The 23,874-nt window shown below is 48.0% G+C and overlaps 1 protein-coding gene and 1 long non-coding RNA gene across 5 annotated transcripts in view; both read left to right on the top strand.

Moving 5' to 3' along the window:
* PDLIM7 (PDZ and LIM domain 7) overlaps positions 1–23,874 on the top strand; it is a 42,320-nt gene that overhangs the window by 2,227 nt on the left and 16,219 nt on the right. For all 4 annotated transcript variants that reach the window (XM_083599071.1, XM_083599072.1, XM_083599069.1 and 1 more), the window contains exons 2-4: positions 2,720–2,826; positions 21,504–21,655; positions 22,962–22,992. In XM_083599071.1, coding sequence (XP_083455197.1) covers positions 2,722–2,826; positions 21,504–21,655; positions 22,962–22,992 — 288 coding nt within the window. In that variant the 5' untranslated portion in view covers positions 2,720–2,721. The remainder of the gene's footprint in view (positions 1–2,719; positions 2,827–21,503; positions 21,656–22,961; positions 22,993–23,874) is intronic.
* On the top strand, positions 3,235–9,423 carry LOC310755795. Its single transcript, XR_014544552.1, has 3 exons — positions 3,235–5,038; positions 5,109–6,903; positions 6,990–9,423. It is a non-coding gene; the product is annotated as an uncharacterized lncRNA (long non-coding RNA).

The following is a 23,874-nucleotide window of genomic DNA, read 5'->3' as shown; positions in this document are numbered from 1 at the left end:
AGGCACTTCCAGGAAGTGCTTTATCAGTGCATATAGACTTCTTATCCTGGTAGATGGGCTCCTTGCAGTCTAGTCTGGTCCCTTAGACCTGAGCTGGGTAGGGGGCATTAACAAGGCAGCAGCGTGGCACACAACCTGATTCTGCTCACTAGTGATCTTCTGAATTCAGCTTGATTTCTGTTTCTTTTTCACCATGCCTTGGCTTTTTCCAAACTTCATTTACTTATCCTGAGAGCAGCTAGCTCTTGATGCCCCATTCATTTCACTGTTTTTCAGCCCAACGGGAATCTCTTGCGGGCCACCTTCTGAGGAGGGGGACATGCCAGTGATGGGCAGGGCTGTGGGCAAAAGTGGGCAGAGCCCAATGGATGATGTTTCTCTACACTGGGCTCTGTTCCAGCCGTGCGAAAGACAGAGCGGTTTCTGCATTCCCACCCACACCATCTCTTCGTCCTGCTCCTGGGCAGCCAAGAGGCGTTGCAGCTCAAGGAGGGCGTGGAGCAGGACCAACGGGGTGTGTGGTTTCAATGGGGGGAGGCATGGGATGGAGAAAGTCCCAAGGGCTGGATAGAGACCCATGCAGGATTGCATTGGGACCCTGGGACTCGGGCTTACAGGCCACACAGCATGTCGTCTAAGCCTTGTTTGCTGTGTCCTTCCTGGAACTGCTTGGCTGAGGTTGCCACGGGTTTGTAGATGCTGTGTGGAAACTTCAAAGCAGGCAGAACAACTCCTGAGCGAGCGCTCACTGTGAGAGCAGAGGCCTGAGGGGCTGTTCCTGCAGCCCTGTGGCACAAGGCTCCGTCCAGGCATGTTTTGCCGACTCAGCCTTGGGAGGAGGAGGAGGGAGAAATCAACGCTCCCTGCCTCTTCCTAGCCAAGCGCATTCCTTTGCCATTCCCATGGAGAAGAAGGTATTAAGCTGCTACTGAAATCCCTCCAAGCTGAAGTGTCCCAGCCTGGCAGGGAGGGATGGTACAAGCTGGTACTCTGCCTGTGAGGGGCTCCACCTTTGTCTGTCTGGCAGAGGGAGCTCTCTGAGAAGGCCCTGCTGCAGCTCTTTCCTCTGTACTGGATGGGAAGGGGTGTTCTAGATCCCAGCCCAAAATAACACTGTCTTCCTGGGTTGTGTTTCTGTTTTTCTCTCTCCCTTCCCTTTCTCCTTTCCCCTCCTGGATTGTCCTGATTTCCTCTGTTTAGACCCAGCCAGGAAGTTATGTTTTCAGCACTCATTTGCATCTCTCCCAGTCCTGATGAGCAACCACTGGAATATGGCAGTGCTGTCTTGCATGCCTTATATAGACAACAAACTGCCTGGGGAGAATGGGAGGGGAGGGTGAAGAGAGTATTTTGTGTCCAGAAGGCAATTTTTGATTGCTTTTGCTATATAGTAGGGGTGCGTTGACTGGGAAACGCCAAAAGCAGTGAAGTGCCATAGCTGCACCTAACAAAAGCCATCTCTTAAGTAATTAGGAACAAATTGAAGGCTTTTCTTTTGGTGCCTTGATCAGCCAGCAGCTGCCTAAAACACAAGGCATAGGAACAGAGCAATTAATCTGTCTTTCCATCCTAATCCCTGGATTCCCCCCCCCCCCATTCTTGAATGTTCATATTATCAAGTTGGAATCTCCTCTGTCAGCTGTGGGGAATGCATTTCTTTTTAAAAATGGCACTTGCAGACCCTACAAGCACTTCATGAGTTGGTACTGATTGATATGAGCGGGGTCAGACTCTGTCTTGTCCAGATTAAAATTGTGCTAATGAACTCTATTTGAGGATGGGGGTGATGATAACTAATTCACATCATCTGTTTTTTGAGTGAGGGCTTAAATTGGGTTGGCTTGTGGGGAAGCCATTTAGACTCTGGTTGTGTGAATAGGTTTCACATGGCCATTCTAGTGGCTGGGCGTGTGGCAAGTCCATTTACCCAACTACAAATGCTTATATTGACTTGAGCCAACCAAGTTCAAAACGAGCCCACCCAAAGAAGAGGTGGGATTTGCCCGGAATATGCATTTCATATGTGATTCCTGCATACAGAGGTTCTTGGTTTCACATATATTGTCAAAACGAGGAAAACAAACTTTTCTGTGGTATTGGTAGGCCGAGTCCTTGGAAAGGAAATGCTTCCTCAGTATCTTTGTGTGGTGCTTCTGCCTCTGCCAATTATTGCCTGATGCACTAGAACAGCCTTTGGGAGTTTAGACTAAAGACAGTGAAACATATTCTCTGACATCTCCAGGTAGTTTTGGGAGTCTGAAACCCAATGGAGACCTGATTCCAGTCAGTGTAGACTAGATGTGGCCCTCTGGATGTTGCTGAATTACAACTCCCATCATCCCTTGCTGGGGCTGAAAGGAGTTGCTGTTCAACAATGTGTGGAAGGCCAAAGGTTCCCTACACCTGGTCTAAACAATACTGAGCTAGATGGACCCAATGGTCTAATTTGGTATAAGGCCGCTTCCTTTGTCCCTAAAGGAAAAGCTGAAGAGCATTGCTGTGGGGAGCAGACAGGGATGGGCTGGGGTAGGATGAAGGGCAGTGCTTAGGCCTTGGTGCCAACTTCCAGGGAAGGAGCTTGCACTTCCCTTTGCCCTCACTTGGGGCAGCCAAGGCTCTACTGTGAGGCGGATGTTTCCTGTTCTTCAGTTGTCCTCTCCCAGCTCTCCTGTCCCTTACTGCATCACTTTTAAAGCTAATAATCTCTTCTCCTCCCCAGAAATGAGTGACATGGACTCATACAAGGTGCTGCTGGATGGGCCGGCGCCATGGGGCTTCAGGCTGCAGGGTGGCAAGGACTTCAACATGCCACTCTCCATCTCCAGGGTAAGTCATGAAGAAGCTCTTTCTCAGGGAACTATGCTAGTCCTTGCTGGCCAGCCATGGTTGTTTTCTTCCGTTGCTTCCATTCATTTCCTAGGCTCAAGCACTCTCACATCTCTGTTGTGTGCCGGTCTCTTTATCACAAAGGAAAGGAAAGGAAAGGCAAAAGGTCTCCCCACACCCACCCCGCCCAGAGCTGCCAGCCTTCTTTGCACTCATGATGTAATGAGAAGGTCCTCAGCATTCAGCCTGTTACTTGATCTTGGGCTCCTTGGGGCTTCTGCGCTCTATTTTTGGATCTGTGGCAATGGCTCTTGCCTGTGGCTGGGTGGAGCTAACTTGGGGTTTGTGGTAATGTGAATATGATATTCCGGCTGTTCCAAGAGTGATGCCAAGGCGTGTAACTAAGTCGATCTTAATGCCAGCTTCTAGGGGGCAGCAATCTGGCTTTGACTTGTAGTTGGCAGCTGATTCTGTTGGTACCTAATCAATCAAACCTCTCTGTCCAGATGATGCTTTCTTTAGGCTCCCCCTTCTTCTTTTTTGCATATTCATGAATCTCCTGTTTGGGTGAAGTGGGGCTGACTTCTTTAGGATGAGAAATAAGGCACACAGTCTCTCCCCTCTGGGTGGCTTCTTGGGATCTCCACCCACTCTGTGCTGGAGCAGAAATGAAATTCAACCCCACACTCCTAGCCCAGGCACCAGGGGATGCCAGCAGTGTTTGTTTCATCTTCTAAATGCCTTCTGCCAGAACGTCAAGAGCTGACCTTTAGCCCTGGATAGTGGAGGGCAGAGGACGGCCAAGCAGGCCCTAATTTTTCCTGTGCTGTCAATGAGGCTCAAGGTCATGCTGGACCACACTCTGGTTGACACTGGTTCGAATCTCGTCACATCCATAAACACACAGAACAGTTTTAAGGCTTGCGGCTGGATTAGAGCCTTGGCTTCCCACCTGCAATATAGGAATCATAGGGGCCTACTTCACAGAGTCGCACTGAGGATGTGTGTGAAGTGCTTCCCGCACTTGAGCACCTCGTAGCCAAGCACTAAGTATTCTACTTCTGTTGTTTCAAATTGGTAACACCCTGTCACTTAGTAGTAATAATAAGGACTCTCTTGATGCTCCCCATTCTTCTTGGAACTGGTATACCCCAAGGCTTTCCTTCTGGGCTTGAAGGACCCCTGCTCATCCTGGACTGCCAGCCCACGAGAGCCACTCCTGACCTGAAAGCTCCCCTTTGGACTGGCTTCGGTGCTCACATGCTGGACGGCTTGCAGGCAACTCCTGCTCCGCTTGCCTTTTGCCTTATAAGCCTTGGAATGCTGAGTGCAGCCGCTGCTGCTGTTGCTGACGCTTGCAGCCGCTTGGCAAAGCGGAATGTTTCTCCATAAACGAGAAGCCCCGAGGGCTGGAGAAAGGCACCAGAAAGCCCCCTCTCCATTGCTCCACAGCCAGGCACTTTCCCCATACACATGCAATTATAGTCGTCCACATCTTTTGCACCACCATCTCTCCCCCCCCGCCCCCCCCTTATTGGTTTCCCCATCAGTTGTGTGCTGGAGGTTTTGTTTGTACTTTCTCTGCTGCTCTGTTCCTAGCTATTCTTCCCAGCCCATCTCTGGGGACGCTCTGCTTTCCTGCTTGGAGGGCTTTGCTGAGGCAGCCTCCGCTGTTTTTGTTCCCTCACTCTCTCCCTTTTTTTAAAAAAAAGAGTTTCTCCTGGCTCATGGCCAATCCTTAGCAAAGCCCCTGCCTAGACAGGGGAGAGCCTCTCTGCAGAGAGACCCCAGCTAGCGCCTCCCGCAAACATACCAGAGGCTAGAGCAGCAGCAGCAGCACCCTTCCCCTCCTGTGCTAGCATGCCACAGCCCATCCCTCTTGCAAGAAGTATGAGAGCTCCTTTGTGGCCAGGCCTTGAGAAAGACTTTCCTTCCTGTGCTCTTTGGGGAGGGTGGCTTGCTGCGTTTGGCTGTGGCTATCACAGCCAAGGATGGCCAGGGTCTCACTTGTTAGGCCATTGTGCTTCTGCTCAGGCAGCTACAGGTGGCTACAGTCAGCCGGTACTCCTGTGGTTTGGCTGTAGGCCCTCCCTTGGCAAGGCTCCTGGCATCTGTAGCAGCTTCAGAGGGAGTGTTGTGCAATGTTCCCTGTCCCACTAAGTGAACTGGAGCTTAGCTGTTCTGGGCTGTTGTGATGGCATTTTAGGTTCCAGCCACCACTGGCTGTCATATTTAACCTCATTTTTCTTTTGCCCAGGTGCCAAATGGCTTCTTAAACCAAGGTTGCAGTCGCCAAAATGGAATGTCTTCTTGCCATTTTGGGGGCAAGGTGGCTAAAGTCTTATTTTCTCAGTTAAACGTCTTTGCTAGATCAGATGACAACCTTCAGCTAGGTTAAGAACTTTAAGAACTTAAGGAAGAAAAGTCCCTTTATCCAGGGACAGTCCACATATATACTGGCCTATTCCCACCTTTTCTTCTTAATGGGGACACAGACCATTCATAACGTAAGAATATTCTTCACAACTGTGAGCAGGGCAGTAGGGTAAGTGAAGATAAGCTACAACAATTAGCTATAACATTGGTCACTGCTCCTGCTCAGGTGGCACAGAAAAAGCATTTTGGTTCGTGCAATTCATTCTGATTGTACAAATAAAATATAACTGATAGAATTCTACAGGATGTGGTATTAGCGTGTGAAAACAGTACAGATCCAGTGATCTCCAGGTATGCACCTCCAGGTGGTGGAGATGTCAGGCATCATCCTGGCACCCAGGCATCTTCACTTGGTTGCAAGTCGCTAATAGCCAGGTGCAAAATGCACCTGATAACCTGGCTAATTTCAAACACTGCTTTTGTCCTCCACTGTCCCAGACCTTGGGGGGAGCGGCGGTATTTTTTTACCGTGCAATGCACTTTTCTCTTCCTGGTTGAGAGATGTGGGATTTAGCATTCCCATTAATAAGAAATGCTAAACTTTTGCAAAAGTGCTTCCTGATTTGATGCTGCATGCCAGATGTCAGCAGACAGGTGTGAGAGAAGAAGGCAGGGGCTTGTAAAAGTAGTGAGAATTGGGTAGAAAGGTTTCTCTTCTGCTAAAATAATTTGCTAGGCCAAAAATAAAAACTAGTGAAGCATATGGTTGCAATCTATATGAGATATATAAGGGGGGGGAGGCAAGGAGAAAGGCTCTGGTGGTGGAGGGGGGGCTGTTGAGTAATAGGTAGGAAGCACAGCAGTGTGAAATGTCTGTCTGGGTGTCTGATACAAATGCTTCTCTCTCATGAGATGAAAGGTCTTGCATGGAAAATAAACAGGAAGTAGGGCGAAAACAGATCCTGCATTTATTGGGACTGAGCCTCCCCCAGTGCAAATATTAGTAACAGACCTTGTAGAGCTGAATACACCTTGAATCTGACTGCCATCTTCAAAACTGCCAGCGGGGTTGACTCTTAGAAGGACCTAAATAAAAGGTAGTACCTAAATAAGTGTTTTGGAAACTCTTAATACAATCTAGAGAATAGTTGATTTCATCCCCTAAAAATGGAAGATCAAATGTTTACAGCAGAATACCTAGAAGAATGTGAGCTTATGTGAGCTCATAGCTCCTTTATGCTCGTTCCTGTTAAAACATTAGATTCCTTGCAACTTGGTAATCTCAGAAGGTGCAGGGGATAAAATGGCTTCACTGTTCCTCCAGAGTTGTCTGAAGACTGCCTGGGCTGTGTGACGAGGATTGTCAACACTTGGCTTCTGTGCCAAATCTGTTCCCTTGAGGGACGATACTTGGCTCCCGCAGTTGTGAACCCCGAAGTAAAGGAGGGATGTAGAAGAGGAGGCACAGCTGCAGCAGTGGGACTTGCCAGAAAGCCACTGTAGGGAGGTTGGGTTGGGCATTTGACCCACTGCACCCCTTGCTCAATGCAGGCCTCTGGCAAAACTAGTTGCTGTCCAGGGTTCTATGTTAAACGAATTGGTGGCGTAATCTGCAGGAGTGGCTTCCCCATACCATACAGTGCACCTCTTAATAAACAGGATGTGGAACATATTTGCATGGATGGGTCACCCAGAGCTGGGGTGGGGAAACTGTGCCCCTCCAGAAGTTGCTGGACAACAGCTCCCATCATTCCTGACTTGGCCTTGCTGTCTGGGGCTGATGGGAGCTGTGGTCTAATAATCAGGAAGGCTGGTCTGGAACATCCCCCTTGGATCGAAGCAATGGAGGAATCTGTAGAACAGGAATAGAGAGCTTAACACTTGTCCAGCTTTAGCGCCGCAGGGTGGGTATTAAATAAATGTTGGCTAGTTGCGTTAGGAAGGAAGCTACTGGCTCGTTAGCTCAATGCCTCCGAATTAACGGTTCATGGGCTGTGTGACTGCTCTGTGCTGCCAGGCTTCCTTGAGCTCATTGTGAACTTGTGACTTCTGCATACAAGAAAGATGTTCTGTGAGTCACACACTGGCAAGTAGGTGAAATATCTGGGGTGGTGATGCAACTGGGAAACCGATGTGTCAGAGTGGTCTTCCAGCTCATGTACAGCCTTAGGAGCCCACATTATTTTGCTTTTATTCTTGCATATTTGGGACAGGACAAGCTGTCAGGCCTAGAGCAGTGTGGGGAGAATGAAAGTCCTTTGCTCAGGTTCCTAGCTGTGTCCATTACAGCCAGAAATGACCTGCTCCTTCTGTACCAAGCGCCTGTGCCTTTAACTTTTGGAAGTTCCTTTGAAGAGCCACCTAGAGAGGAGCGACAGGGAGGAGGGTATTGCAGTGGGCACACATTTCAGGTGCCTGCCGTGGTGGAAGGATGAGGCCATGATGGGTGATAGAAAAGAGCAGGTGCAGTGATTGATGCCTGGCTGGTTCAGCTGTCCCAAGGCTGAGTTCTGAAAACCAAGCAGAGCTGCTGAGGTCAGATGGAGAACAGGATAAAAATACACTCCTCGCTGTTAAAAGAGGGATGGAGCAAGGTGAGCATTGTCCAAGGAAGCCCATTGGCTGGGCCCAGAGGGGTATCTCCCCCATGTACTGCAGCTTGGCTGTACCTTCAGAGGCACTTGTGCTAACTTGCCAGGGAACTGAGTACAAGGCTGTAATTTCGTTGGGATTTTGACGTTTTCCCAAAGGCCCCGGTTTGCTAGGATATATTCTGAACACTCGCATTTCATTTCATTACAGCTGTACGAAGAAGAAGAAAATGCAGGTTTCCATAATAGCTGCTGCAAAGCAGGGCTGTGTGTATTCTGTACTCAAACAGAGCAAAATCCTTCACTTAAAAAGCAGAATTCTAAATCGGTGATGGTGAGACTCTAGCTGCCCAGATGTTGTTGGTCTACAGCTCCCATCATCCCTGACCATTGGCCATGTTGGCTGTGGCTTATGGGAATTCGGAAGGCCATAGGTCTAAAACCATGCAAATCGTGCAATATTGCATTATCTTTGCTGCTTTTGTTAGTCTTGATGGGGCATGAAGAAGTCCTTCCTGACCACTCTGCAGCTCCATGATAGAGCTCCTCGTTTGCATGCAGAAGGTGGCAGGACCAGGTTCAGTCCCCAGCACCTCCAGTTTGGGTTTGGAAAGACTCCTGCCTGGATTGGAACCCTTGAAAGCTGCTGCCAGTCTGTGTAGACAGTACTGAGCCAGATGGACCAATGGCCTGACTCGGGATAAGGCAGCTTGCAGTGTTGACTGCAGAACACAAACTACTTTGAAGCAACACGGATTAAGAGTAGCCAGGTCTGTTCTTCTCTTGCTTTGAACGAAACTGTTTTGCAAAAGTAAGCTGTCAGCTCTCTGTGCTTGAGAGCTGGTGGCTCTGTGATTGCTGAGCGGGGGAGTCTGTGGCTTCTTGTTCCCAGCAACAGAGCTGGTTATGTTTGCTGGGAGTGAGTTGGCTCAGGTTTCTAAAACTGAGCAGCAGCAAGCAGGTGTGGGCCGCCCCAATGTGAAGGTCATTGAAATTGAGGGAAGAGGAAAGGCCAGAGGGGTGGAGATTGAAGGAAGGAAACTGCTTCCCCCCCTTGGTGAAAACCAGACCCTTTTTGATGCAAGCTGGCTCCAGGATTGAAACCCCGCCACAGGCAGGAAGTGGGGAAGAAATGCCTGTTCCCACAGTGACCAGCCACCCTCATTTTTTTCTGTACTGGTGGGGTGGGCAATGGGGGTGGAGGAGACCAGCTAAGCTTGCTGGCTGGGAATAGACTGGCTGTCCTCTGGGGCCAGGGAACTGCAGAGCCCCGAACTTCCTGCCCAGCCTGGATAAATGCACACACAGCGCCAAAGGGGTGGTCGTTTTTAGACTTGCTCATGTGTAATAAGGCAGGAAGGAAGCAGAAAGGAGGGAGTGGATTTGACTGTGCCAGAAGATGGAAATCTAGTGCATTTCTGGATTAGCTGTACTGTACTGCCCAGCCTGACGTGTTGTGTTCTCTCTTTCTGACCATATAACTGCGGTGGAATGACCTCTGTCTTTTTATCCCCTGTGATTTCAGATTTTGGGATTGTGGGGTTGTTGAAACTTGTCCTAATCTCTGGACGTGCTCTTTGTGTCATGACACTACCATGTTAACAAGCAAATTAAAGATGCAGGATTTTGCGGGGAAAAAGATTAGGAATGAAGTGTTACATTGGTGAACCAGATTTAAAACAATAATAGTTTCGGTGTACGTGTAGAAACGAGGAAATCCTCCTTCTATTTGAATATAGCAGTTTGCCTTTCCCTGGGCTTGCATTGTTCACCCTTCTCCAACCTGGTGCCCCCAGGTGTTGTTGGACTCCAACTCCTATCAGTCCCAATCTGAGGATGATGGGAGCTGCAGTCCAAAATGTCCAAAGGGCCGCAGGTTGGGGACTGGGCTTCTCATCCTCCTTAGGGGGAGCCATTTGCATGCCGGGCCAGACACCACCTTCACCCTAAACAGTGAAATGACCCAATTTCTAGACTTCCCACTACCTTATGCCTGGGAAGCATTTTCCTCAAAGACTTCCTGGGAAAAGGATACATTGGCACCATATATAAAGTTGGTGGCATTGTGCCCGCTGGGCAAGGCCTGTCAGAATTGCCTGGTGGGGTGAACTGAACAGGCTGGGAGAAGGTATATCTTGGTGCACTTTGACTCCAGCTGTCATTTTCCCCCATTTGAAAGATCAGACAAATTTATGATCTGCCTGCTCCATCCCTCGGGGGACTTGTGCATTCCACCTAAAGTTGCACACATTCCTGCGCTTCTCCTCCTGTGTATGGCTCTGTCCCTGGGATTCTTTCCATATAAAATTGAAAACACGGGAGCTGCCTGGAGCAATAGCACCCTAAGCCTCTGGCCACAGCAAGTTCCTACATAAATGTCCCTTATAACATGGGAGCCATATATAGCAGCATGTGGTTTTGTTAGTAATTTATCTTTCATTGCCGACAGCGAATTTGTACTGCTAGGGGCATACAATTCGCTCTATTCCTGCTTCACCAGGGGGAACACCTTGGCAGAGCTCCTTTCAAGTTCCACCCATTTAGGGTGCTTCTTTTCCAGCCCTCCTAGAGCATTATGTCCTCAGTATTTCACACGGGTCTCTTGCGATGGGCTGTCATGGTGTTGGTACAAAGCCCGGATTTTTCATCCGGAGCCCTGTGTCAAGGAAGCGAGAAGTTGCTGCTGGGCTTTGCAGGAGGGTTTGCCAGCCCTCTGAGCTGCCTGGAGATCTAGCAGCAGACGCAGACTCTCCTTTTATGTTCATGTTGAGCTGGACTTGGAAGAATACTTGGGCTTCCTCCAAGTGCCAGCAGATCTTCATCCCAAGTGAGCAGGGATGGTTGAAAGCTGTATCACCCCTGGATGCTCTTAACCCCGGATGCAGTAGTTTCCTGCCCTTTCATACGACTAAGAGGATATATTAGCTGAGTTGGCAAGAAGAGAGAGAGGTTGGCTGGAGTGATACTTGAGACATTTTAGTGATGTGCCTAAGTGGCTGGTCCTTATGGTGCAGCGACTTAACCTAAACCCGTGACTGTTTATTTGCCACCATCCTCAAGTCAGGAGGCAGATGGTTAAGGGGGGAATATCTAGAGGATGTTGCCCAGAGAAATGGTTGCACTGTCCTCAGGAGTAACTGGCCCTGCCCCAGAGAAAGCTGGTAAAAAGGTAAAGGACCCCTGACCGTTAAGTTCAGTTACGAATGACTCTGTGGTTGCGACGCTCATCTCGCTTTACTGGTTGAGGGAGCTGGTGTTTGTCCGCAGACAGCTTCCGGGTCATGTGGCCAGTTCGTCATGTGGCGAAACCAGAGCATCACACAGAAATGCCGTTTACCTTCCCGCCGGAGCGGTACCTATTTATCTACTTGCACTTTGACGTACGGCCTAGGACCCTCGTACCTACGGGACCGCCTCTCCTGGTATGGCCCACAGAGGAACCTACGGTCTGCAAATAAAAACATCCTGAAGGTCTCAGGCCTCAGAGAGGTTAGGCTGGCCTCAACTAGAGCCAGGGCTTTCTCGGCTGCGGCTCCAGTCTGGTGGAATGCTCTGTCACAAGAGACTAGGGCCCTGCGGGACCTGACATCTTTCCGCAGGGCCTGCAAGACAGAGTTGTTCCACCAGGCCTTTGGTTAGGGCGCAGCCTGACCCCCTCCTCTGGCAACCTGCACAGAATTTTGCTTAACGGTTGCCATCAATTTGATTTTAATTAATTTTTATAATGAAATGTTTTTAAAATGTTGGATTATTTGATTGTTTGATTATTTGATTGTTGTTAGCCGCCCTGAGCCCGGCTTCGGCTGGGGAGGGCGGGATATAAATAAAATTTATTATTATTATTATTATTTCGAACTGCTAGGTTGGCAGCCTGACCCCCTCCTCTGGCAACCTGCACAGAATTTTGCTTAACAGTTGCCATCAATTTGATTTTAATTAATTTTTATAACGAAATGTTTTTAAAATGTTGGATTATTTGATTGTTTGATTATTTGATTGTTGTTAGCCGCCCTGAGCCCGGCTTCGGCTGGGGAGGGCGGGATATAAATAAAATTTATTATTATTATTATTTCGAACTGCTAGGTTGGCAGGAGCAGGGACCGAACAATAGGAGCTCACCCCATTGTGGGGATTCGAACTGCCGACCTTTCAATCGGCAAGCCCTAGGCTCAGTGGTTTAGACCACAGCGCCACCCATGTCACTGAGAAAGCTGGTGTTAAACCAGTAAATCAGAAGTGGGAGCACATAGTGCTTCTATTCCAAGCAGCTTCTTTTTGGTTCTGGACAAAGTCAATTTCAGCCTTTAGGGGGTTAGGCAGGCAGGAAAGCCCTTAGTGCAGCTTCTCCCTACACATTTGGTCATAGTGTTCAATTGTCCAATTATTGTTTTAAAACATTATTTATTCATTTGTCATTTACTCCAAAAATGTATCTCGAAGAGACTTACATTTTTTTTAAAAAAAGCTTAGAATACCAACTTTAAAATACCAAATAATAAAAAAGATAAAATACCAAATACAAAAAATAATAATGATTTGTTTTAAAAATTATTCACTAAAAGTGCTCATCTTACAGCAAAACTAAAAGGACACATCCTGCTCCACTCAACTAAAAGATGGGCATCAGTTCAGCACAAAATTATTGGGTGAACATCTTCACCTCGCGCCTAAAGGCGGATGGTGATGGCACCAGACACATATCTCTGGAGAGAGCATTGCACAGTCAGAGAGCCACCACAGGCATCCAGACCATCCCTGACGCCAGACACTGGTCTAGTGCATCCACTAGAGTACCGCCCACTCCCAGCTAGGACAGCCACCTGATTGAAGGGTTGCCATTAGGTAGTAGCTGAGGGAGGGCCAGAGGCTGCTGGCTTCTTAGCAGAGGCAATGAAAGAGTGTTGGGGGGGAGCCCTTGCCTTTCTCACCAGGTGCATGCTGGCCCCTGACCCACCAACCACCGTCCCATGCATTCCTTGGGGCAGAAAGGCTGGCTTCCCCGGCTTGAGCTTGTCCAGCAATGACCATCTTTGGGGGAGAAGATGATGCTGGTGGGGCCGAAAGGGTCATGTGAGGTCATGTGAGCCATGCTCTTCTTCCTCTGGAGGCCCCCTTCCCACTCAAGAATTGCCCCGAGGGGTCCTGCATACAGTGGTACCTCTGGTTACATACTTAATTCGTTACGGAGGTCCGTTCTTAACCTGAAACTGTTCTTAACCTGAAGCACCATTTTAGCTAATGGGGCCTCCAGCTGCCGCCACGCCGCCAGAGCACGATTTCTGTTCTCATCCTGAAGCAAATTTCTTAACCCGAGGTACTATTTCTGGGTTAGCGGAGTCTGTAACCTGAAGCGTATGTAACCCGAGGTACCACTGTATCTGAGACGATTTCCCAGTGGGGAGGGCCTCCCACAGCAGCAGAGGAGGAAAGAGCACCACTGCGTTTTGCATGCTAGCCAAGGCTTATCCTTGGCCCCTCTGGTGGTTTCCCCTCTGCCGATCCATGGGCTTCAGCATGCATCTGATGGCGCTGACACCAGGCCCATGGGTGTAGCCAAGGCAGAGCGGGGAGGGGCAGCTGCCCCCATCAAGTAAACAATAGAAATGCTTAACTAACTGACCAGTCACGTTGGTTCTGGCCCCTCCTAACAAAAGTCCTCCCCCCCCCCAAAAAAACCTGGCTGCGCCCGTGATCCAGGCCTGTTCTGAAAAATTAGTTGAATTCTCCGTGCTCTCAACAGGCACAAGTGGTTTTTCTGTTCTAAAAATCAACCCTGCCCTAAGGAAGCCACATGGTAGCCTTCCAGTTGCCAGCATGGATTGCTGTAGCCAAGACCTCTAGCGTAGCCTTCTGCTGACCCCTCCCGCAGGCAGCCATGATTGCGGCTTGAGTTTCTTGGACACAGCTAGCTCCCTTTTGGCCAAACGGTGCAATCATGCTCCCCGTTCCCCCTCTGCTTCTTTCTGCTTGGGACTTGTGGAACAGGAAGACAGGAAGACTCTGGGTTAATTAATGCCTCACTGCCCCCAGGGTGGGTATTGCGTTGCTGCTGATGAGCTAATGTCTCTGTCTGCTGACAGAGGGAGATGAATGAGATGGCTGGGAGAGGTGATCCTGCCGAGAGAGGTGGGCTGCTTGCCTGCCCCCATCTACTCTCTAAGCAGACATACAGGCTTGAGGAATTTCTGTGGCTTTGTAGCTCCGAGACGGGGCCATGAGTGTGACACATGGATTGCGTTATGGGAAAGGCATTGATTCACTCCAGGCTCCCTCCTTCAGAGCCCTGCTTTGTAGTAAAGTCTGGAGAAACCCTTGGGGATGCTGGAGCCAGTCACCTCTTCCCTCCTTCCCTCCCTCGTCCCCCCAGTCCAGAGATGGGCTTGGGGTGAGCGGTGGAGAAAAGAGCACAGGCTCCTCGGATTCCTCAAAACCTGCCTGCTTCTCTCCAGCAAAGTTCAACACTAGGTCCTTTCACCAGAAGCAGGACAGGTTTCTCTTGCCTTTGGGGGCTCTGCATGCAGTTGGTGCCCAGTGCAGGGGTACGGGGCACCTGGTGGCTCTTCCCCTCTTTGCTGAGTGCCTCAGTTGGCTTACGAATAGAGAAAAGGAATGGGAGGCTGAACGGTGCTTTTGTAACGCTGGGAACAGGCTGGCCCTGTGCCACGGGGCTTTTGCAAAAGCACAACAGGATGACTGGATGGTGGGTGTGTATGGGTAGTTATTCCACAGTTAGCTCCAGCGCAAACTTGTTAAAATGGGGATCGGATGATCCAGCACGTGCAGGAGACTCATGTCGTGAAAGCTGCATGTGCATAGATGTGTGTAGATGTTCAGCTATATGAGGAGAGGAAAAGCTTTGGTAGCGTGGATCCTCCTTTGGTTGTTTGACCCGGAAAATGCCTTTTTGAACCGTGCTGGGAAATCAAAATTATTTGTGGAGGACATTGTCTCCATGAGTGGTAGGCAAAAAGGCAACATGCCTTGCATCTGGAGGACATATCCAGAGGATCAGTGAGTGCATGCAGCAATTCACAAGTAACCATCCAGCGTGATCACAAAATATCCAGTGCCCTGATAAGGGAACTTATATGGAGGGTGGCGATACTGCTGCTTGTTTCTTCGGGGTGAGGGAATAGATAGGTGTATGTAAAAAAACCAAACAAGCAAAAGATGTAGCTGCATGCTGCACATCGAGTGTAACATGTAGTTTGGTTCTCAGCCGTAACTGAGTGGCAGAAACAAAACCTACAAGCCACAAGACTTTTGTGCATTGTGTCAGAAGGTGAATCTGCACAAAATGCCCTAAAACTGTGTTCAGTTGCAGACCAGAATTGTGCCACTTGGGCTGAACTTTGGAAATCTCAGCGTGATGAATGATTTTGCTCAGAGTGGCTTGATGATAAGTTTATGAATAACTGGATTTCCCTATACGGTCTCACACTCTTCTGTACTGTGTAAAGCAGGCTAGAAAGACTTCTGTGTTATCTACAGACTCCTTTGTGTTTAAACTTGTAAATATTTGACCATCCAATACATACCTCCCCCCCCCCCGCCCCCCAGGTTCCTGAATGTACCAGCTCTTGAGTTGATTATCCAAACAACATTTGCATTAATGCAGTGTGGAGGTTACTCAGATAAGGGTTGGCTGGGTCTTAGCTGCTTTCATCATAGGTAGTTTCATATTTGTCATTTCCTCTCCCCAGCTCCCTTCTCCTTTCTTTCCAAGTAAAGAATAGTGCCATTTTCTATTAAGTTTCACAGGCTGTTTCATTAAGATGACAAATTGCCCTGTGGCATCTAAAATGCTATCTAATAGCAGAATGATTATTAGTAAGTTGGAGCTTGCATCATCACCTGCACAAAAAATGTGGCCCAGCGCAGACTTGCTGTTGCACAGGGTTAAGGGGTCAAGGGCCAAGCTGCAGGATCATGTCTGCCTTCTCCATGCACTTCCCACGGTGTGGATTGTTACACCTTCCTATTCCTACCTCTGTTTAAAAGCCACTTGGCTGATCCTAAAAGCTTGTTCCCGCAACAGCCTTGATTGCATGGCCCTCTTCCAGCCCATTGCATATCAGGATCAATCCCTGGTTTCTTCAGGGCTGGGAGAGACCCCTGCCTGACACCCTGGAGAGCCACTGCCAGTCAGCCTAAACCGGGCGTAGCCAATGCGATGCTATCTGGATCTTGCTGGACTGTAACTCCTATCACCCCTGACCATTGCAGATGCTGGTGGGGGCTGATGGGAGTTGGAGTCCCAACAATGTCTGCAAGACAGTACATTGGCTACCCTTGGTGTAGGTAATACTGAGGTAGGTGGACCATGGTCTGTATAAGGCAGCCTCCTATGGTTCTACCCCTTTGAAGCATTTGCGTCTACACTGAGGCTATGTATTTTGGGTGTCCTTTGCTTATCAGTGGTTGGGGTAGGGGGAGAAGAGGTGTGCCATTTCCAAGAGGGATTGCTCATTGCATATGGACTATACCAGTGTTTCTAAAACTTGGATCTCCAGCTGTTTTTGGACTGCAGTTCCCATCATCCCTGACCACTGGTCCTGCTAGCTAGGGGTGATGGGAGACCCAAGTTTGGGAAACACTGGATTATAACATGGGTGTGAGAGTGGGTGGTTTCAGTAAGATTGCCTTGTTGGGTGCTGCAGAATTCTAGAAGTTCACATTTGAATTAGGGTTGTCATATTTATTTCCTGGCAGGGCTCCTGTGCTTTTTAGCATCACAACAAAAAGGAACTCTGCAGATGAACTTCTGCCTGTTGCAGAGGATGGGTTTATCTGCTGTGTTTCTGCTGGTTTGCCTGGCAGTTGTTTAAAGGCACAGTCCAACGGGTGGAAGGGGAACACACACACACCCCACCCATTGGTAACACTCTACATCTGAACGAATAAATGTGGCCCTCTCCTGTACTTCCAGTTTTCCATAGAGGCTTCTCAACCCTGGGGAAAGGGAGCGCCTTTCTTCCTCTCTGTCAAGTTTTCAGCGCCTATGACTGCCTGCCATTGCTGCAAGCAACATCGTTCTTCAAAGCATCGTTCAGAACTTTCCCTTTTTCTGAGATGCTCCCAAATAGTTTTGAAGTGGTGTGGCTTTGTGGGTGTGCGTGCTGTTCGCTTTGTGGAAGATTATGACTGTCCAGCAGTCCTGAGTGTTTCTGAGAAGATTCCAACAAGTACTAAACATATCCAAATAGGGCAGAGACAGAAGTGGGTTTGTGTGCAACAGAGAAGCCATTCCCTGCAGGCGGTCGGGGTGGGTGGGTGTTTGCTCAAAGCCTGTTAGCGCCTGGGCATCTGTAGACAGCATGTGGCATTAAGCAGACGCTCATGCCTGCTTCTGAAGCTTCTTCCCTGCAGATAACCACACCAACCTGGGGTGGGGTGGGTGAGGGCGACCAGCATGCGCATGCTGGGGGCAGGACCCAAAGCGTGGCCTCAGTCCCCTCAGCAATGCCTGAGAGGGAACTAATATGCCAGGAGCCAGCCCAGCAGTAATTGCATGGGCAATGTGTGAAAGGAGTTCTAGGAGCACACTGTCCCAGATTCCCCCTCTTCACTCTCAACCTTGTGGAGGGCTGTAGCTTAGCAGTAGTAGTAGTAGTAGTAGTAATAATAATAATAATAATAATAATAATAATAATAATAATAATTTATTTACACCCTGCCCATCTGGCTGGGTTTCCCCAGCCACTCTGGGCGGCTTCCAACAGAACACTAAAATACAATAACCTATTAAACATTAAAAGCTTCCCTAAACAGGGCTGCCTTCAGATGTCTGCTAAAAGTCTGGTAGTTGTCTGGTAGGGTGCATGCTGTCCTAGGTTTAATCCCCAGCATCTCTGAGTGGGGCTGGGCATTGTCCCCTCTCTGAACCTCTGGAGAACCGCTACCAGTCAGTGACTGAGCCAGACAGACCAGTTAAGTCTGAGGCAGTGCGAGCAAGGCAGCTTCCTCGGTTCCTAACTACCACTCAGCCTCCCCTTCCTTTCTTGTTCCACATATTAGTGCAAAGCAGCCCTGGGAAACTGCTGAAGGGCGTGGTATAATTCAAATAAATAAAAACGGGCTCCTTGTACTGCAATGCTCTTCTCCCAAGGCTCAGCAGGCAAGATGGTGCAATCAGTTGCAATGCTGTGCCTCTCTCTTACTTCATTTAGCCTTGACTAAGGTTGTTTCTTTTCTTTTTCCTTTTGCCTGATCATCAGGGGTGAATTTCAACACCCCCGCCTACTCATTTGGGGATCTCTGAACCCCCCTCATCCTGTGTTGTGTGTGCACTGTATATTACAGGTATCGCAATAATAGGTCGGGTTAAGACTTGACAGTTTGGTGCCCTTTTGTAGAAGTTAATTCACCGCCATAATCTAATGGTGAGAACCTGGGCGCAGAGTTCATTCAATCAGACTTTTAATCTTGCCTGCCCAGGGAGCACTGTGCGCTTCTGTGTCCACAAACGCAGCAAACATGAGAGGAATGCCAATACAAGCAGTAGGAGGGAAGTACAAAGCCAAAACACTGAAGGGTGGAGGGGATGGCGGAGAGAATGTGTGTTGCTAGACAGGGCTTTTCACCACCTGCTTTTAAAAGCTGAACGACAAGAGTATCGGCAGGTGCAGCTTCCCTGGCTGCTACAGCATCGTGGTGGGAATTGCCATATTCCAACTCAAAGGGCCAAGGAGTGCACTTTGGGTCAGCAGCCAGGCAACTGCAAAGTTATGTTTGGGCTGTTCTGTCTGGTCTGCTGCATTCATCAGCAAGTCTAAACTCTCCCGTAGGCCCTGGGCTCTTCCAGATAATTTGTTTTTATTGCACAATAAATGTGCAGTCGTTGCTCAACTTCTCTGCAGTGGATCCAAATACGGTGACCGGACGCAAAGCGGGACAGGGCTCCTCTATCGCCAAGCCAGGAGGGAAGGAATTTCTGCAAGATGCGGCTTGCCATGCATGGGTGAGAAAAGCTGCACCTCCCTGAAATTCCCACTTCTCTACAAGTCTTAAAGCTACAGGAGCCTGGTCATTCTGTGCTTTTTTCTTCCCCTCACCCACGTGGCACATAAAATTCATTCTTAACCCCTTACTGAATTAGTTTTATGCTGTTTAGGAGCTAGCTTTTGTATTGCAGGTATCTATTTCCCCCCATAATGTATTTGTAAAGCTAACCCGGGAGTTGCTTTTTTCTTTTTCTGGGAGTACGTATTATTCCTCCAGTTTTGCTTCCTTTTGCCCACAGGTGTGGGCTCATCTGCATGGGAGTTCAATGTGGTTTTGCAACTTCTTGTGCCTCAATTTTTTTGGTATTGTCCACATAATGGCCTCCTCGCTCAAGTGACAAGCCAGATGGGCAGGGTACAAATAATAAAATTACTGCTGTTACTATTATTATTATGCTCCTTCCACCATAACATTATTATATATCTCCAGCCTTGGGGATAATCTGATAATGAAAGTATATCCAATATGAAATTACATCTGGATATACTGAAGCGCATTGTGTGGGGGCGTATTTTTACATGTGTCATTACATCTCACTCATTGCTGTCTGTCACCACACCCTCTACTCCCATTTTACTTCTGTCAGCTCAAATGAAGGGGCATTAAAAAATAATAATAAAACTGCTAAAAAATTTTTGCAGAACAGCTATATCAAACATAAAAAGGAAATTTGCTTTGTGCCTGAAAATGAGTGCCCATGGTGGTGGACGATGAGCCATCATCCCAGCAATGATTATGCAGGTTACAGAGTGACCAATTTCCAATTACTTGATTGGCGAGAGTGGCTGGGGAAACCCAGCCAGATGAGCGCGGGAATGAATAATAAAATTATTATCTAAAGATGCAGCAGAGCCCCTGCTTTCTTTGCAAACACACACACTTTCTCAGTGGAAACAGATTGGAGGTTCCTGTACACCTACCTGCCAGGCCATTCTTTATCCTTGTACGGTGGTTCTGGCCATGATATATCATTTAATAAAAAATATTTTCACTTGCTATTTGTGCAAATCTGGCAGATCTCTCCTTCTATAAAGCATGCTTGAAGCCTTGGCTTTGGCAGAAGTTTGTTGTAACACCATTCCACAGATAATTAATTTTTCTTTTTGTTTTTTAAAAGGTACCTGTTTGCCATTGCATGCATGCCCAGAATGGATGCCAGACCTCACAGAGGGTTGGGGGATTATTATTTATATTTATGTCTCTGAATCGCTTTGCTCATGACAATGACTCAGGGTTACTGACAGATACAGGTAGAGAGGAGGGAACCACAACACACAGCAGAAATAGATCCCATCAGGCACCGCCCACGTGTGCGGGTAGGAAACATCAGCATCGGTTTGGGAGACATAACACTGAAAGCCCTCGGATGTCAGCACACAAACACACGCCTGGCACCATTCACCCACAAACTCATCCATGCCCCAATGTGTGGACATAACCAATGCAAAACATGGGATGTGATCAATGTACCACTGGAGCTCAGTGAGTGATGGCAGTAATGCAGCACTAAGACTAAGAACTGGGGTTTGGAAAGGTTTTGGGTGTGTCATGATGCTCGGCAAATTTAAGCTAATCCAGCTTTGTTAAGGATGGCTGCAGGGCCTACGAGAGGAATTTTATCAGGGATCAAGTTTCCTCCTCTCCAGTGCCCTGGATGGCTGTGTTTGCTTGTGGGGTTTTTTTTTTGGGGGGGGGGGGTTGAATGGTATGGGACAGTGTGAATCCAGACCGATCATGCATACGATTGTTGGCAATTTAAGATGTGCAACTATATGGTTTTGTGGAGAAGCAGCCAAGGCATGCTTCAGATGCCTCTTTATATTACCAGAAAACGATATGCTGATCAGTGTTCGAAATTCTCCAGGCCACTTGCGACCAAGCGAACATGTCTCCACCATCTGGAGATGCATGCCTGGGGATCCTTGGATCTTGACTGTTTTCACACACTAACAACACATCCTGTAGAATTGTATCCGTGATATTTTATTTGTGCAATCAGAATGAATTTCAGGAACCAAAAGGTTGTATTGAAAAAATATGACTTTCGAGCCGTCTGGCCGCTACATGGCAACTAGACATTTCGTTTTGACAACTATAACCCTGGTTTAAGGAGCAATTTTACACCCAGCTTATATATCTGAGTTTCTAACACTGATCATTGCTGATCAAAGTCAAAGACCATGAGTTAGGCATGAGTAGCCTCTTTGGAGGCCAGCGTGTGTGGTGTTGGTGCAAGTCAGGATCTCCTTTTAATGGCAGGAGGAGAGATGGGACAGCAAAGTCTTACGCAGTGAAATATGTCTCATTCATAAATTTGTACCTGTCTCTTCCTCTATGAGTTTTGCATCATCCCTGGGAGGCAGGTTAGACTGGAAGATAGCTGGGTGGCCCTGTAGTTGCCCTACCTGCTGGGTTTGCATCTTGGTTTCCAACTTTCAGGTCCATTGATAAATCAGTTCCAGCTACTTTGAGCATTGTTCTCTTCAGTGCTATCACCTCTGGAGCATGCAACATTTACACACTTTATTTAGCGGAAACTATGGGGGAAACAGAGGAAGACAGGATTGGATCTGATTCCACTACTCCAGATCTTGCTTCACTAGACATGGTGTAACGCTGAGAACCACATTGCTTTCTTCCTGCCTTTGTCTCTTCATGTGGATAACTATTCTGTGTCACCGAGTCCTCTTCTTCCTCTCCTTGCAGCTCACCCCCGGGGGCAAGGCAGCCCAAGCAGGTGTGGGAGTAGGTGACTGGGTGCTAAGCATTGATGGAGAGAACACGAGCTCCTTGACCCACATTGAAGCACAGAACAAGATCCGTGCGTGCGGAGACAAGCTCTCGCTCAGCTTGAGCAGGTAAGAGGCTCTTGGTGTGAGTTAAGATACCAGGAGCATGGCATGCATTATAGGATCGAGAAGTGGTTACAGCTGACCTACTCCTTGCACTCAAGCCCTTTCCTCGGAATAACAACTCACTAGTTCTCAAACTTTTTTCTCTGGACCACACTTCCAGAATAAAGACTTGCTCACGCCACACCATTTTTTTTTTATTGATTAGAAATACATTGGAAAGCAAAAAAGAAACAACTAGCTGTGCTTGATCCAGAAAGTATAGAACAATGCAGCTACATAATAACATGTATCATTCCCAAAATATAATGATCCACGAGCCTCTTACGTATGTACTTTAAGCATGTATACAAACTGAATGAGAGGTGTGAGCTTGCTTTTGCTGGCAACTTCATTTATATTAGGTTTAACTTGAGTCAAACAAACTCTCATCTCATCAACACAAAGAAGCCTTTCTCTTTTCTGATCTTTTGCATTTGTCGGAGTTGAATATCCCTATTCACAACAATGTGTCGTGGGACTGCAGAATAGCCAATGCTGCTCTCCAGCACACTGTTCAAATGGCAATCCTGGATCACAACTGCATGCTCAATATCACTTGATGCTCTTGCTCTTTTTGAAAAGATACCTATCCATATTCTGCAATATAGATACCGTAGATACTACACTCCACTGAAATGTTTAAAAGTTTCTTTCTCCTTGAATCTTCATGCCACACTTTCCATCCTCTCCTGCCGCACCAATGTGGCATCCCACACCCTTTGAGAAGCACTGTCTTAACTCATAAACATAGCAGTAGGCTAAGTAGCTTTTCACTTTGGTGAACTGCCGCCGCTTCATAGCATATTTATACCCACAGTGATCTTGGCTGCATCTGAATCACTGGAGAGTGGAAGAAAGCCTCTCTAACTCTCCAGGGGTCCTTTTGCAGCCAGGCAGAGTGATGCTTAAGTGAGTGTGTGAATGAGTGGATATTGACACTGAGAGAGGCCAAGGGTGTGCTCTTAGGACAGAGGGCTTTTAGCCATGCCCCAGAAGAGTTTTCTCCCAGGGAACCTAGGCAGGACCAATCCAGTCACTGGATCTTCCATGGCTGAGCTGTCACCACTATCTTCCCTCATGGTGTGAAAAGGCTGCTTTCCTCATGTTGCTGTGGCCCTGCTCTCTGAGCATAATCTCTGCTGTGAAGTGCAGCTCTGTTGCTGCAAGTCAAAAGCACCTGCTGCCACCCTCTTGCCTGTTATTGCTGCTCCAGGAGAGCCCCTGCCAGGCAGTGCCTTTCTTCTCATTAACGGCAGCTTTTCTCTTGCAGAGTCCAGAATCTCCTCGGCAAACCTCAGAAGGTACGTCTTACTCCGCTTCTTCCGTGGTGGGTCTGTTCTCTCACAGACCTAGCTGGGCACCAGTTCTGCCATTGGTCTAGGGGAGCTGTGGGATAGTTGAGGAAACACAAATGCCCTAGCTTGTTTGACACTCCTTGAGTTAGGTGCTCGATGTAAAAGCCAAAATAAATAAATGAGACTGTAACGGGGTGTGAAGAATCCATTCTGAAACTCAGGATAATAACAAATGCCAATGCGTTTTAGGCTGCACAGCCCTTCTCCAGGGGTCTGTTTGAGCTACACTGATTGTACTATATCTGTGGGCCAAACTCTGTGGCTATGTCTGCCATGTGCTTATAAGGCTTTTCTAAGTCAGACATTCCTACTGCATTCACCATGCCCTCAAATAAGTGATGTGCAGCTTGCAACTCCTTGGCATTTTGATTATTTGAAGTTTCCAAGCAAGAGTGTTTTGTATGTATCTATTGCTATCGTCTTCCTTTTTACACCTGGTTTTGGTGGAATCTTCTCTCCTTTGCAGCTCACTTTTGGAGCTAACCAGGCACCGTAGCCTGAACCTTGGTGTGCTGGCACTAAAGGAGCTCACTGCTGCCTTTTCCCCAGCCCTCCAAATCTATAGCAGTTTATTTTCTTGCTGTTCAATGGAACTCCTCTTGATTGCACCCATAAACCTTCAGAAGCCAGAAACTCAAAATGACCACCACAATATTGAATTTATTTGTTATCATCAGAGGTCAGGTGGAGGATGAACCGGGAGCTGCCTGCCTTAAGTGGGCTGGAGCAGCAAATAGAGCCATTTGCTGCCCTTGCCCCTATGTTCCCTGTATAGTCTAATCCTGTATGAATGTTTATTCTGGAATCTGAGGCCTTGCCTCACAAAAG

The sequence above is a fragment of the Podarcis filfolensis genome (genome assembly GCF_964270895.1).
Source record: "Podarcis filfolensis genome assembly, chromosome: 2".
NCBI lineage: Eukaryota > Metazoa > Chordata > Lepidosauria > Squamata > Lacertidae > Podarcis > Podarcis filfolensis.
Note: the sequence above shows the minus strand (reverse complement) of the source record. Positions and strands in the feature narration are given on the sequence as shown.